The sequence below is a fragment of the Equus quagga genome, chromosome 9, assembly GCF_021613505.1.
Source record: "Equus quagga isolate Etosha38 chromosome 9, UCLA_HA_Equagga_1.0, whole genome shotgun sequence".
Lineage (NCBI taxonomy): Eukaryota > Metazoa > Chordata > Mammalia > Perissodactyla > Equidae > Equus > Equus quagga.
Window position 1 is genome coordinate 38,393,791 of NC_060275.1, and position 14,053 is coordinate 38,407,843.

General features: G+C 41.4%; 1 protein-coding gene across 4 annotated transcripts; it reads left to right on the plus strand.

Annotated features, from left to right (window-relative positions):
• Positions 1-1,367: 1,367 nt before the first annotated feature.
• ZNF24 (zinc finger protein 24) lies at positions 1,368-11,964 on the plus strand. 4 transcript variants are annotated; one of them, XR_006890083.1, is made up of 5 exons: positions 1,462-2,086; positions 3,291-3,793; positions 4,048-4,195; positions 6,335-10,163; positions 11,426-11,964. XR_006890083.1 is itself a non-coding variant. In XM_046671322.1 (4 exons), the coding sequence occupies exons 2-4, from the start codon at positions 3,374-3,376 to the stop codon at positions 6,871-6,873; spliced, it is 1,107 nt and encodes a 368-aa protein (XP_046527278.1). In that variant the 5' UTR covers positions 1,368-1,455; positions 3,291-3,373; the 3' UTR covers positions 6,874-11,964. The 4 variants fall into 4 exon arrangements, 2 of the variants coding, with proteins under 2 accessions (XP_046527278.1, XP_046527277.1); XR_006890082.1 differs by having other exon boundaries at positions 6,335-8,995; positions 10,039-11,964; XM_046671322.1 differs by lacking the exon at positions 1,462-2,086 and adding an exon at positions 1,368-1,455 and having other exon boundaries at positions 6,335-11,964.
• Positions 11,965-14,053: the final 2,089 nt, after the last annotated feature.

Consider the following 14,053-nt stretch of genomic DNA (forward strand, 5'->3'; position numbering starts at 1 on the left):
GCAATATGACCAGCCCACAATTCATTCATTTACTCAACAAATATTTATTGAGTTCTCTATGCAGTCAGCATTCTGGGACTAGGTGGAGACACTGTGGTGAATAAGACAGACAAGGTCCCTGCCCTTATGGGACTTACAGACAAAAACAAAACCAAAAACAGGGAAAGAAAGAAATGAGATCATTTTTACTAGTGCTACCAAGACAGGGAAGGCTTTCATGAGGAAAGGTGGTCAGACAGGCTGAGGATCCCGGGTCACAGTGAGCCTAAGAGCTGAAGTCAGAGGGAGGAGGCAGGGAACAGACCACAGCAGGCCTTGCAGGCAAATGTAAGGAGTCTTCATGTCAGACTCAGGGCAGTGAGGATCCATTAAAGGCTTTCAAATAGGAGAATGAAGTGGTCTGATTTATGTTTAAAAAATTTTTTTTTAAAGATTGGCACTTGAGCTAACAGCTGTTGCCAATCTTCCGTTTTTCCCTTCTTCTTCTCCCCGAAAGCCCCCAGTACATAGTTGTATATTATAGTTGTGGGTCTTCTAGTTCTGCTTTGTGGGACCTGGCCTCAGCATGGCCTGATGAGCGGTTCCATGTGTGTGCCCAGGATCCGAACCAGTGAAACCCTGCGCCGCAGAAGCAGAGCGGCAAACTTAACCACTTGGCCCGGGGCTGGCCCCTGATTTACGTTTCTAAATGATTGCTTCAGCAGCCTTTTTGTGGTATAAAATACCCTGCCTAAAGTCACAAGATGACCATGCATTCTGCGAATTCCATGTGAGGTCATTGTCAAAGCTCTTAACTTGTCTCAGCCTGTTTCCCTGATAAACTGGTCAAAATAAAGCTCTGTAGCATATCCCGCGGGTGCCACAGGTTGGAATCATGCCTTGGTTTCAAATCTTGTTTCCCACTTTAATTAGTTACGAGCTCTCAGTAAGTTATTTATTTGTCTCAATTATCTCAGCTGTGAAATGGGGATAATAAAAGTTCCTAGATCATAGTATTGCTGTGAAAATTAATGACAGTACAAGTAAAGCACAGTGACAGTGCCTGGCACAACGGAGAAACATTCATAAATATTAGCTTTTGTTACTGCGTTCAGGGGATTACTGTGAGGATCACATGAGATAATGCATGAGAAAGGGTTTGTGAAACCACGAAGACTAACTTAACGGCAGAATTCTCTCTTTCTTTTCCTTGCCTTTTAAGCGGAACACAGTACACTGGACTATCCAAGCAAAGAGGCGCGAGGCCAAGCGCAGCCTCAAAGCGGTCATTGTCGTCGGGCCGCCCCTCCCCCGCCCCGGGCGCATCTCCATAGCAACGCGGGGCTTCGCCTCTCCCCGCCTCCTGGGGCCCGCAGACCGGAAGCAGTCCGCGCCGGGGGCTTCTGGGAAACGGCTGTGAGCGGCGTTTCTGCGTCTGCCGTGGACAGCGAAGCTGCTGCGGTTCCTGAGCCGGAGGTTTGGGCCCCTGTGGGGGAAGGGCGTGAGAGGGACGCTGGGCTAGGGGCTGCGGACAGCTTGGCAGGAGCAAGCGAAGAAGCCTGGCGGGACCTTCCTCGGCTTCCCGGGAGGCGCGGACAGGCCACGGTCGCCGCGCCCAGCAGTTGGGGGGCGGGGAGGGGTAGACGGAAGACCAGATCGTGCATTCGGCATCCTTAGAGAGTCCTCCATCCCCTGTGTCCTCCCGGGTCCTCGCCTTCCCCCTCCCCCACTGGGTGGTTTTGTTCTATTTCAAGGGCCTGGCGTCTCGCAGAGGGTTCTGGGACTCGTTTCGGGCGGAGGTGGCACAGGGCAGGCCTTTTCGCGGGGCGTGCCGGGACTTGTAGTTCCTCTGGCCGCGGGCGGAAGTGCCGTGGCTCCGACGCCGCTGTGGCAGAGTGGCCTTTGGTCCTCTGAAATCTGCCGCCGCGAGTGCCGGGAAGAGGGGCTGGAGGTCATTGGGGCCGGGGCGGGGTTCGCAGCCGCCCTCTGCAGGAGTGAGGTGGGGAGATATCCTGGCACCTCTTTCACCTCCCGCGAACAAGGTGCCGAATGAAATATAAAAGGAAGAGAAATTTCTTTTTTCTGGAATACTTGAACCATTGATAAGGTAGGGTCGAATAGGAACGAACGATCTGTTGCCTAAACCCTGTTTGTAAGGCCACCACACTCGAGTAATTAAACCTGTATGTATTAGCTGTCTGATAAGATCTTTTCTGATTCCTAGCCTTGATAGGGTTACAAGAAGTTTTTTGAAATTATTGGTTTTCAGATTCTGGGCCCTGAATAGCCACATCGAGTGGCCGCATGGCTCATTCCTAATATGTGTTGTAAACAATGGCACGGGCATGACTGTGCAAATACTAAGGAAAGGATCAGAAATAGCACAAGGTTTCCCTGAAGGTAGAAGCTGGGAAAACTATGAGTCATTCAGTGTAAGGAGAAGATTCTGGGCCACTGCAGGAAGTTAAGGTGTTATGAGAGTGCCTTTTCTTCACAGAATTGCTGTGATCAATGCCTGTCATTATACGTGTAAGTGTAGTTATGGTGTGGCGGCTGACTGACTAATAGGTGCATTGTATGGCACCTCGTGCTTAATTTCTTTCAATATTGTGTTATCTATTATTGGGCAAGTGAATATTTTCTCACATATATTTCAAGTGCAAGGAATTCTTAAACATTTTTAAAGTATTTCTAAACTCTTAAAAAAACATTTTGTTAAAAAAATTTTTTTTTAGCCGGTAATAAAAAAGCAGTCCCTGCTTTTGAGTTGACCTATGTGTGAGGGAACACCAGTCCTGAGTTGGAAATAATGTGTTCTAGGGTCAAATGCATTTAGAGGTGGGCTGGGTCTTACTTGAATTCTTTCGATTATTGAAATAGGGTTTGTTGATTTTGTAGGTCATAGATGGGCAAACTTTTTCTCTAAAGGGCCAGATAGTAAATATTAGGCCTTTCAGGCCATATAGTGTCTGTCACAACTACTCAACTCTGCCATAGTAGTGTGAACTGTGAACAAATAAATTATTTATGGGCACAGACATTTTAATTTCAGATTTTCACGTCGTGAAGTATTCTTTTGATTTCTTTCAACCATGTAAAAGTGTGAAAACTATTTTTAGTACAAGCGTTGTACAAAAAGGGGCAGTAGGCCAGATTTGGCCATGAGCTGTAATTTGCCATCTTTTGGTGTAGTTATTGATTGGAATTTTTAATCCAGGAAAAGAACAAATATTTTTACCTCCTTTATCAGTATGTGTCCAAATTCCTAGGATATTTGGACATTTATATTTTTTTTATTTCTTGTGCTTCAGGAGTGCTTGTGAAGAAAACGGAGTATTTCCCTGAGGCCTGTATCTTGCCTTGATTGTCTTTCCTTGAAGTATTATAAATCAGGATGTCTGCACAGTCAGGGGAAGAGGATTCAATACTTATCATCCCAACTCCAGATGAAGAGGAAAAAATTCTGAGAGTGAAGTTGGAAGAGGATCCTGATGGTGAAGAGGGATCAAGTATCCCCTGGAACCACCTGCCTGACCCGGAAGTCTTCCGACAGCGATTCAGGCAGTTTGGATACCAGGATTCACCTGGGCCCCGCGAAGCTGTGAGCCAGCTTCGAGAACTTTGCCGTCTGTGGCTCAGGCCAGAGACACACACAAAAGAACAGATCTTGGAGCTGGTAGTGCTGGAGCAGTTTGTTGCCATCCTACCCAAGGAGCTACAGACTTGGGTTCGAGAGCATCATCCAGAGAATGGAGAGGAGGCAGTGACAGTGCTGGAGGATTTAGAGAGTGAACTAGATGACCCTGGACAGCCGGTGAGCCTGCTTGTACCCCTTTCCTGGGTCAGAGGCACTGGCATAGCAGTAGGCAAAGCTGAATTAATTCCATTCCGCTAAGTTAGAATTATGTTTATGCCTCCGCCGCCCCATTCCCCCACAGCTCCCATCACCTATGCTGCTTTGCCACCTAGCCCTCTGCAGTGTATGTTTTGTATGGTTTCTCTTATGTTTGTTTAGTACTGATTCTCATCAAATTCCTTCTCAACTGAACCAAATATTATTATTTCCAGGTTTCTCTCCGTCGACGAAAACGAGAAGTGCTAGTAGAGGAGATAGTATCTCAAGAAGAAGCTCAGGGATTACCAAGTTCTGAGCTTGATGCTGTGGAAAACCAGCTCAAGTGGGCATCCTGGGAGCTCCATTCCCTAAGGCACTGTGGTGAGGACCAGGACTCTGGGCTAGAGGGTGGAAGCGAATGTGGGTCTTCCGTCCAGGACTCTTCGCTTGTTCCCTCTGCAGCGGGGTGGGGTGGGGGGCTGACCGCCTTCACCAGATTTCTTAGACATAGGTACGCTGTAGGATCTTGGTTCTTTTCTCATAACCATTATTGGTTTGCTGACCTCAGGTCTTTTATTCCTAGACTTTGACATCATCAGCCTTGTCTTCCCTTTCACCTCTTTCTTGAAGACTTGCCCGTTTCAGGCTGGCATTTGCCTCTCTTTGAGCTGACACCCAGCTGTAGCCCAGGTCCCTCTATTTTGTATGCAGTATTGCTTATCTGCCATCACATCCTTTCACACATCCTGCCTAACCCTATTGGTACAATAAGCTTACTTGAAGCCTCTTCAAATCTATTCTTTTTGTTTGCTGTTTATCAATGAAGTCTTTCTAAATTTTTAGCTATTTTTCTTCAGATTCTAACTAGAGTCATTCTTTTTCTGAGAAGCTTCTTTTGTAGAAATGATCTTTGTGTAAAACTTTTCACCTTTTCTAAGTACTAATGCAAAGATAGGCTCCCTAGCTTTAAATACAATATGCTTTAAATACAGAAAAAACTTCGGAATTCTAATAATTCACTTAGATTAGTCTTTCCAAGTATATTGTCAATTAATGATGCATACTTTTTTGTATACTTTGATACAACCCACTATATTCCTAAAACTGCTCGATTTGTTTTTCATATGTATATGGATTAAAATGAACTTTTGTTTGAGACTGCTTTGTCAATCGTTCCTTGAGATCGTTGGAGATAACACCTAGTGTGCCACAGAATGAGGTCTTAGCAGGTTTTCTTCCCATCTGAGGGGGGACAGTGCTAGTGAATCAGAATTTCTGCGGTAGGGCTGCAGTCTGCGAGCATCTGCGGTTTTACGTTTCCTGGGACATTCCTCTGTGCAGTAAAGTTTGAGAACCTGTGTGATTGGTCTTTGGAGATCGCATTTTCTCAGGTGGAAAACTTATCCCCTGCCTGAATTTTAGAATAATTTTCACCTGTTTTTAATTAGCCTCATTTCAGCAGTCTAGTCTCTCCCTCTGTGGGAACTTCTTTCTGTGCCATTTGTCCCCACTTCACCACACTCACTTCTCAGTTCTTCAAGTGTCCAGGCCTCACGAGTCTCCTGGGCCTCCTCCATCTCTGTCAGCCTTCTCTCCTGACTTTATTCCTTTCATAATCATCTATTAGAGATTTGCTCACTATTTACCACTTTTCTGAGTGCTGCTGCTCACTGTATAGTAACTGTCTTTACTCTTTAAAGCTTGAAGTTTCAGGGAAGTCTTAAATGAGACTTGCTCATACCGCTGCTTGTAGGTGGGTGCTGGTACCCATGTTGGTAATTTAGGCTTTTCTTTCACCAGACACATCTATCTGAGACTTAGAAATAATAACACAGCTTATTGTGATAAATACCAAATAGGGCAAGCTTCTTTTACAGGAAAACTTTCATTTCTTAAGGGCACATTGAATTTGTAAATGTCATGTCCTGAGTTAACATAGGATGCTCCCAGCTTATCTTCAGTCCCTTCTTTTCCGGACTCCTCCTGTGTTCTGCTTTTAGTCTAATCTTGGCTGTGACCTGCTTGCTCATTTCAGAAACAGTCACTGTCTGACTGATTGCTTATTATTTACACCATTGTATTTTGATGTAATTTCTCCCTTTCTCAAAGCAAAAGAATATTACAATAATTTCCTAATGGCCAATTTTATTTTATTTTTCTTCTAACAAAGTTTCATCCAGACCTAGCTACATCACTTGACTGTCTCCCTAATCTTATAATTTACCATCTTTCTGCCTTTTGTTTTCTGACTACCATTTATAACCCACTCGCCTGTTACCACTTTAATGCAGATGAACCTTTTAATCCCTCATTGTCATGCCGTGACCACATTAGCTTCATAATCAGTCATTTCATTTTTTTCTCTTTTGAGAGTAGACAACCTTAACACCAGTTTTTAGTGCTGTTTATGGATATACCCTCAAGCTATTTATTTTTAGTTTATTTTTAAAAAATTTTTTCTTCAGGTTCTTTTCTCCCAGAATAGAAATGAGTGATATTTACATTTTCTGTTTATTTCAGATGATGATGCTAGGACTGAAAATGGAGCACTAGCTCCAAAGCAAGAGGTTCCTTCAGCAGGAGAATCTCATGAAGTTCCTGGCACTCTCAATATAGGTGTTCCTCAGATTTTTAAATATGGAGAAGCCTGTTTCCCCAAGGGCAGGTTTGAAAGAAAGAGAAATCCCTCTCGAAAGAAACAACATATATGTGATGAATGTGGAAAACACTTCAGTCAGGGCTCGGCCCTCATTCTTCATCAAAGAATCCACAGTGGGGAGAAACCCTACGGATGTGTTGAATGTGGGAAAGCATTCAGCAGAAGTTCCATCCTTGTGCAACACCAGAGAGTCCATACTGGAGAAAAACCTTACAAATGTCTTGAATGTGGAAAGGCCTTTAGCCAGAATTCTGGGCTTATTAATCATCAGAGAATCCATACTGGGGAGAAACCTTACGAATGTGTTCAGTGTGGGAAATCCTATAGTCAAAGCTCAAATCTTTTTAGACATCAGCGAAGACACAATGCAGAAAAACTTCTGAATGTTGTAAAAGTTTAAGAAATTGAAAAAAAAAATCAGCACTCAGGTCTTTTTCTTCAGAAATGAAGACAAAATTAAAAATATGAAATGATACATAACAGTTTTGTTTCCCTATAGACTGTTAGAAAATCCACTGGGAAATGTAGAAAATCTTCACCCACCATTATTATTTTATCTTGAAAGAAATGCTGTCATACCTGCCTAGAAACTGAAATTTTAAACTTCAGGTGTTAATGCCTAAATCTTCCATGTGATGTCTATGTTCTCATTTTTCCAAATAACGAACTGTCTGATTTTTTGTCCCTTTCTTAGAAGTTTCCTTTTTAGACAGATTATTATTTCTGTGTCGATCATTGAAATGTTCTTTGCAAGGATACATTCCCTTCTACGTTAAAAGGCAACATAGGAATTATAAAATCTGTAAACTGAAACCGTATTTTCAAAATTTACCCTTTGGTTTCCTTTTAACTTAATTTGAATATGCATTTCAGAAAATGGAAGATAAAGGACGACCAAATGCCTCAGAGTAAAATGAGCCTTAAAACTCAGATAAGAAAGATGATGATAAAACATCAAAAAGTGAATGGGGCACCTAGATGGGGGAAGATATACAAATACTTTGATCCAATAATTGAATTTTATCAAGAATGTATCTAATTATCTGCCCACAGGAAAACTCAAAAACATCTAATTTGGAGGCTTCCCACTAATGAAAATAACGTTCTCCCACGTATCATTAGAAAGTGGACAGGCTAAACAATAGACAGTTGTAAACTATGAAAGTTGAAATTACCACAGTAGGGAAGAATTTTTAGTGAATGGCAGTGTTGAAGGGCAGATGTAAACACAGGGGTAATGGTCTGTCTTGGCTTTTAGGAAACAAAAGAGACTTGAACTTGAAGATCTAATTCGTTCTTATTTTGCCTTCATTTTTGTTAAGGACAGTAAAATCCCTGACAGGTGGGCAACAAGTATCAGGTTTGCTATTTTATTCCTTTGGTACAAAAAGGTTGAACACGAGGCTGACAAAGCAGCCGCGCATTTGTTATTAAGCATTTTCTACCGACAAGGCACTGTGCTAGGTACTGTAACCCTACCATAAGTAGGTAGGTATCTCTTCCACTGTAAATCATTGGGGGTTTGGTACAAAGCTGTTTCGTGTGAGTTAGCCTGTTCCCCCTGTCGGAGTAGTTCTGGGGGAGGTCACCTCTGAGATTCCCAGAGCCATAGTTCTCTCACCAGGGTGTTCTGTTTGGGGGAAAGGAAGACTCAGCTCGAAGAGCTAGCCAGCTCTCCAGCAATCTTCAGAGGTGAGTCCAAGATACTCTCTCACAGTGTGTGGGTCTTTTAAACAAACTAATCAATCTCTAGTAGCGTTGAGGTTGTACTTACATGTTAAGTTGAATGGATTGTTCTATTTAAAAAATAAACAACTAGGTTATTAACAACTAGTTTATTAACTATCAGAATTGATTGAACTATTTTTTTTTAATTTTAAGTCTTAACACATTTTAAAAAATGTATAAAAGTAATACATTGTAGTAGTAGGATTATATACTTCTTGGCTGAGAATCCCAAGTACTGTGGTTCTACTGTTTAGTGGAAAACTCTGGAAGTTAAAATATAGAATATGAGAAAAGGCTTTTTTATAGTGGGCATCACTGTGTGGGAAATGACCCATGTGAATACAAATATTTCATAATTCCAGAGATTCTGGTTACATCTGGTGCTTGGATCAAATTAAGAGTGGAAGGTGAGATTTGCATGATCCTGTTTAAAAGCATAGTAATACATGCAAGGCCAGGTGGTGGAGAAGTGAGGAAGAATGGAGCTTGTTTATAGATTTTCTGATAATTATAAGAAATGTGCTTTATAGATTAAGATTTATTGAAGTATAAATACGTAGTAATGATATGTATTTTAAGTTATACAAGAAAATGTAGGGACTTCTGTTTGGGTCTTTTTCTCTGTGGCTGAGGAAACAAATCAGTGTCCAATAAAACTATAAACTCCTCTGCTCTAAGATAAAATGATCTTGAGTTGATTGATTTATTTATAACTGGCTTCTTTCCAAGTAGGTTTTGAGGTGGCATATTTGGAATTCTTCTGCTGGGATGACACAATTCTGGTATCAGAGTAGGTAAGGAGGGAGCAACGTCAGTGGCTGAAACTTTATGCTTTTTTAGATCTTGCATATTTCCTGTATACAAAGAAGCTCCCTGTGGTAGATGTCAAAATAAATGCCAAAGATGTTTGGTGTAGTGTGAGAGCTTAGAAAAAAGTCCCACTAGAGTTGGCAAATATGTGTTTATCTTTCCAGCTGTGATACCTGTGGGTTGTTTAGAAAGGCTTCTGAGACTAAGGTAAGGCTCTGTGGGGAAAAGGGGCTGGACCCCAAGACCAAGTGATGGTAACACAGGAAAAGGAAGTAGCTGTGTGTGTGCCCGCCATCTCTGGTTAGGCTAAGTCCCCACTAGACAAATTGATTTTAAATAACCATTCAGTGATTTATGGTTTATCCAGACATTCATTTATACCCACACAGATGATCATAGTTAGCAGTTCTGAGGGGTACCCAGCCTTTAATGAAGTGATCTGGCAATTGCCAAGCAGTGACATCTGTTTGGTTAGCAAATGAGCAGTCATTGTGAATGGCATGCAGACTGCTGATACCTGCCCAATAACCACTGAGCATCTGCTCGTTATTGCTAAATTTCTTCTGATTTTCTTGGAGGTTAAGCTCCTCGCATTCACACCCAGATGGCATCTGATCATTTAGCAATATATCTATCACATTTATGTAAGTTGAAGGGAGGGTTATATGTACTGAAATAATCTGCATGCCAGGCATTGGATTAGACACTAAACCTATCTCACTTAGATTTGTAGACTAGGAGAGCAAGATTCAGAGATCGTGTGACTTGCATGTGGCCAGTTAGAGCTAAAACTCAAATCTACTTCTGTGAACTCCAGGGACATGTAACTTTCACTATGCCACGAGAGATGGCTGTTAAGCCTTGATTGATAAATTTTATGCTTTTATCTTTTATGGTTAACAAATGTGAAAGCTATTAAACATGCTTATTTGTATTTTCTATAGTACAGAAATGTAACATGAAAAAGGACATTCCTTCTCACAGTCTTAATCAGAAGTAATAATTATTTGATTTGTTATTTTTCCAGACTTAGGCATATACATATTTAAGCGAAAATGTGTTCATAGCTGACACTTGTGGTCGCTGTATACAGGCACTGTTAGAAGCGCTTTACCAGGGATTAACTCTTAATCCTCACAGCAACCGTATGAGGTAGGTACATATCCCCATTTTACACGTACTGCACTAAAACTTCCTCCCTGCCTCCCACTTTGATGTAGACATTGTTTTTCGTGGCTACATACTATTCCATTGCATGAATATACTGTAATTTATTTAACCAACCCATTACTGATAGATAATTCAGTTCTTTCCAATTTTTTATTCTAGATAAAGGTATAGGTAATATCCTTGTACATATAATTTGCTGCCTGTGTGGGTATTTCTGTAGGATAAATAGCTAGAAGTGGATTAATTGGGTCAGAGAATGTCCACATTTATCATTTGGAGAAATAGCACCCAAAAGATTGTACCAGTTTACAACTCCATCAGTAGTAGAGTGCCTGTTTGCCTACACTCCCACCAGCGTTGGAATCCTTAAATATTTTTGCCAGTCTGATAGGCAAAAATTTTCTCTTCTCTGGTTATTAATAGAGAGGGACGTCTTTTCACATGTTTAGTGGCCATTTGCATTTTTCCTGTTGTGAATTCTGTTCGCCCAGTTTTTTTCTAATTAGGAAAGTTTAAATGACTACCTTTTCATTGTACAAAACTTAAATGGTACATAAGTATAAAAGCAGAGAGACCCTTTTTTCCAGTGCTTCCAGTCACATTTCACTCCCCACAGTTAAGCATACATCCATCTAATCTCCTTTCCATACATTTCCATATGAATAGACATAAATGCTATTTTTACATAAATAGGGTCACATATGTATTGTTCTGCAGCTTGCTTTTTTGGTCTCAAAAACATCCTGAATTCTTTAAATTTCTTTAATGGTTGAATAGGATTCAGTACTATGAAGATGCCATTTAACTATTTCCTTATTTTTTTCTCTTGCTGTTACATTGCCAAAGTAAACATCTTGTTCATATATCTTTGTGTATGTGTGTGAATATTTCTTTAGGATGGAGTCGTGTAAGGTGGTTTGTTGGGTCAAAGGGTGTGCTCTCTGATAGACCCAGCTTAGCCTTCCCAAAACCTTTATATTTTCATCAACTGTATGGAAGTGCTCATCTCCCCTGTAGCCTTACCTCTACTTGATTTTATCTGATGGGCAAAAAAGAAAAAAACAATCCTTATTTTGCATTTTCCTGGTTATTGGTAAGGTTGAGGTTATTTTCATATGTTTATTGGCCATTTATAGTTTTTCCATGGATTGTTTGTGTCCTTTGCCTGCTTTTCTGTTGGGTTATGTGTGGCTATATGTTGTTTTTGTTTGTTCAGCATCTCTTTCCCCATCTTCTGGTAACAGAACCCTTATTTATTGTGAGGAACCCATTCCCTGTGACTTAGGTGAGTATATGACCAGGCCTGGCCTTCCTGAGTCCCACAGCTCCCTAGCCACAGTGATTAAAGAATGGGCATGTAACTCAAGCCAGGCTAAAGAGAGCCCTCAACAGAACTTCTGCTGGAACTATTGGAAAGAAGGCTCTACAGAGATCCCATGAACTAAGGACTATGTAAGCCTGAGTTTGTACCATGTGGAGAGAGTCTGTCTCAGGAGCAACTCAGAGGCTAGCAGAAAGGAAAGAGAACTAAGTTCTGGTGTCGTTATCCTGGAGGCCCTAGATCCAGCTGTGCCTAAAGCCTGCCCTACCTCTGGACTTTAAAGTTTTGTGAGCCAATAAAGTCCCTTTCATTGTTTAAGATAATTGAATTGGGTTTCTGTCCTGATTAATATAGGTTATTTGTATTTTCTTATTGATTTGTAGAAAACCTTTGTAATTTTAAATTCTAAACTTATACTTTATGCGCTATATAGGTTAATAAAATTAGCATGGCCTTCCATGATTTGGCCTCTGTAAACCTCTGCCATTTGTTACTCGACTCTACACCACACACATACACTTTACATTCTAACAATAACTGAACATTGGTGTTGGGAATGTCTGTGGACGAAAAGCTTTTCACACGATTGGCACTCTCTTCCCATCCTTACTGCAGATTCATTAACCTGGGACTCACACTAGGGATTACACTGCTGAGTCTATGCTGCACCCACTTCCAACCTCCAACCATTGCTCTTGGAGCATTCCCCTCAAGCATCCCCTGTATGTGACCCTTGGAGCCCCTCTCCATGACCTCCATCCCCCCTCCAATGTGGTTTTTGGGGCTTTCATTTTATTCTCAAGCCTGTGGATTTGAAATGGCTCAGGCCCAAGACTTCTGGGGTTTACATCTGTTGCTTCTGTGTGTGGAAACTACACATAGGGGTGGAAAAAAGAAAAGCATATTGTATGTCATGTGATGAATAAAAAGGAGAAAATAAATCAAGAAAGGGATACAAAACATCAAGGAGGAAAGGTATTGCAATTTAGATAGGTTGTCCAGGGAGGGTTTCATTGAGAAAGTGGAATTTGAAAAAGATGCGGATGAGTATAAGGAAACAAGCCATGAGACTTTGGAAGAAGGATATTCCAGGCATGGGAACAGCAAGTGCAAAGAACTTAGGGGAGCAATGTCTGATTTGTTCAAGAAACAGCAAGGAAGCCAGTGTGGTGGGAGCAGAATGAACATGGAGAGTAGTGGATGAAACCTGAGAGAGAAGTGGGGTGAGGGTGGAGGCAGGGCCAGGCCAGATCATGGAAGATCTGGTTCGCCATTGGTGTGGCTATGACTTTGACTTTGAATGAGTTGAGTAAGGATTGACATGACTAGGTGCTGAGAATAGAACAAAACAGTGTCCAGCTATCGTTTCTTTAAATTCTTAAAAATGTTTCTTTAGGGGCTGGCCCTGTGGCCAAGTGGTTTAGTTCACGCACTCTGCTTTGGCAGCCCAGGGTTTCACCAGTTCGAATCCTGGGCACGGACATGGCACTGCTCATCAAGCCATGCTGAGGTGGCGTCCCACATGCCACAACTAGAAGGGCCACAACTAAAAAACATATACAATTATGTACCGGGGGGGGGCTTTGGGAGAAAAAGGAAAAATAAAATCTTAAAAGTTTCTTTACATATTTCCTTTATGAAGGTAACAGTAATAGGAAAAATTTAGAAATAAAAATCACCCATGAGTCCACAATTCTAATCACATCCCATTAACATTTTGATGTTCTCTATTCACCTATTACATGTTCTGTATATACCTATCCTCATCTATACCTATTATGCTGTTAGTTACAACAGAAGAAATATATATATTTGGAAATTAGTAAACCAATTGTCCATATCTTGGTTTGTTCATCTTATATGCCTTCTTTCTTCTTAATTTTGGGTCAACTGTGCTTCTACCTGAGGCTAACTGCTTTACTGGATCTAAGACATCCTCTCACACCTACTCAAGACATACTCCAATAATCCTCACCTTTTGCATCATCAATTTTCCCTCTCTTGGATTTTTCTAATCAGCGTGCAAATGTGTTTTTTTTTTTTTTTTAAATCACTCACAAAGAAAGCAAGCAAGCCCTTCAGGCCAAGGTGACCAGATCTAACCTGCCTGAACAAATAAAATATCAGACAAAATATATCAAACAAGCGAAGGATGGGAGAGAGACGGAATCCCTGAGAGGTGGGAAACATGAAGTAAACGGGTTGCCTCAGTTTACTACCTGGAGAGAATTTCTAGGCCATGGCACAGGGAGAGAGAACTTAGGCAGAGCCTGGCAGTCTCTTAAGTTGGGAAGATAGAGTCCTGGGAGGCCAAGGTAGCTAGCTTTTGCAAGGCAGTGCACAGTCATGCATTACATAATGTTCTGGTCGATGACAGACTGCATATCATATAGGACCATGGTCCTGTAAGATTGGTACCATATAACCTAGGCGTGCAGTAGGCTATACCATCTTGGTTTAAGTACACTCTGATGTTGGCACAATGACGAATTTGCCTGACACATTTCTCAGAACATAGCCCCATTGTTAAGTGACACATGACTGTACTAGA

What these genes read in the sequence shown, in the direction of transcription:
- ZNF24 (XM_046671322.1), top strand. Translation starts at nt 3,374, where the DNA reads ATGTCTGCACAGTCAGGGGAAGAGGATTCAATACTTATCATCCCAACT. An exon ending in TAGATGACCCTGGACAGCCG is followed by an intron (nt 3,794 to 4,047) that starts GTGAGCCTGCTT and finishes TATTATTTCCAG; the next exon opens with GTTTCTCTCCGTCGACGAAA. An exon ending in CCATTCCCTAAGGCACTGTG is followed by an intron (nt 4,196 to 6,334) that starts GTGAGGACCAGG and finishes TGTTTATTTCAG; the next exon opens with ATGATGATGCTAGGACTGAA.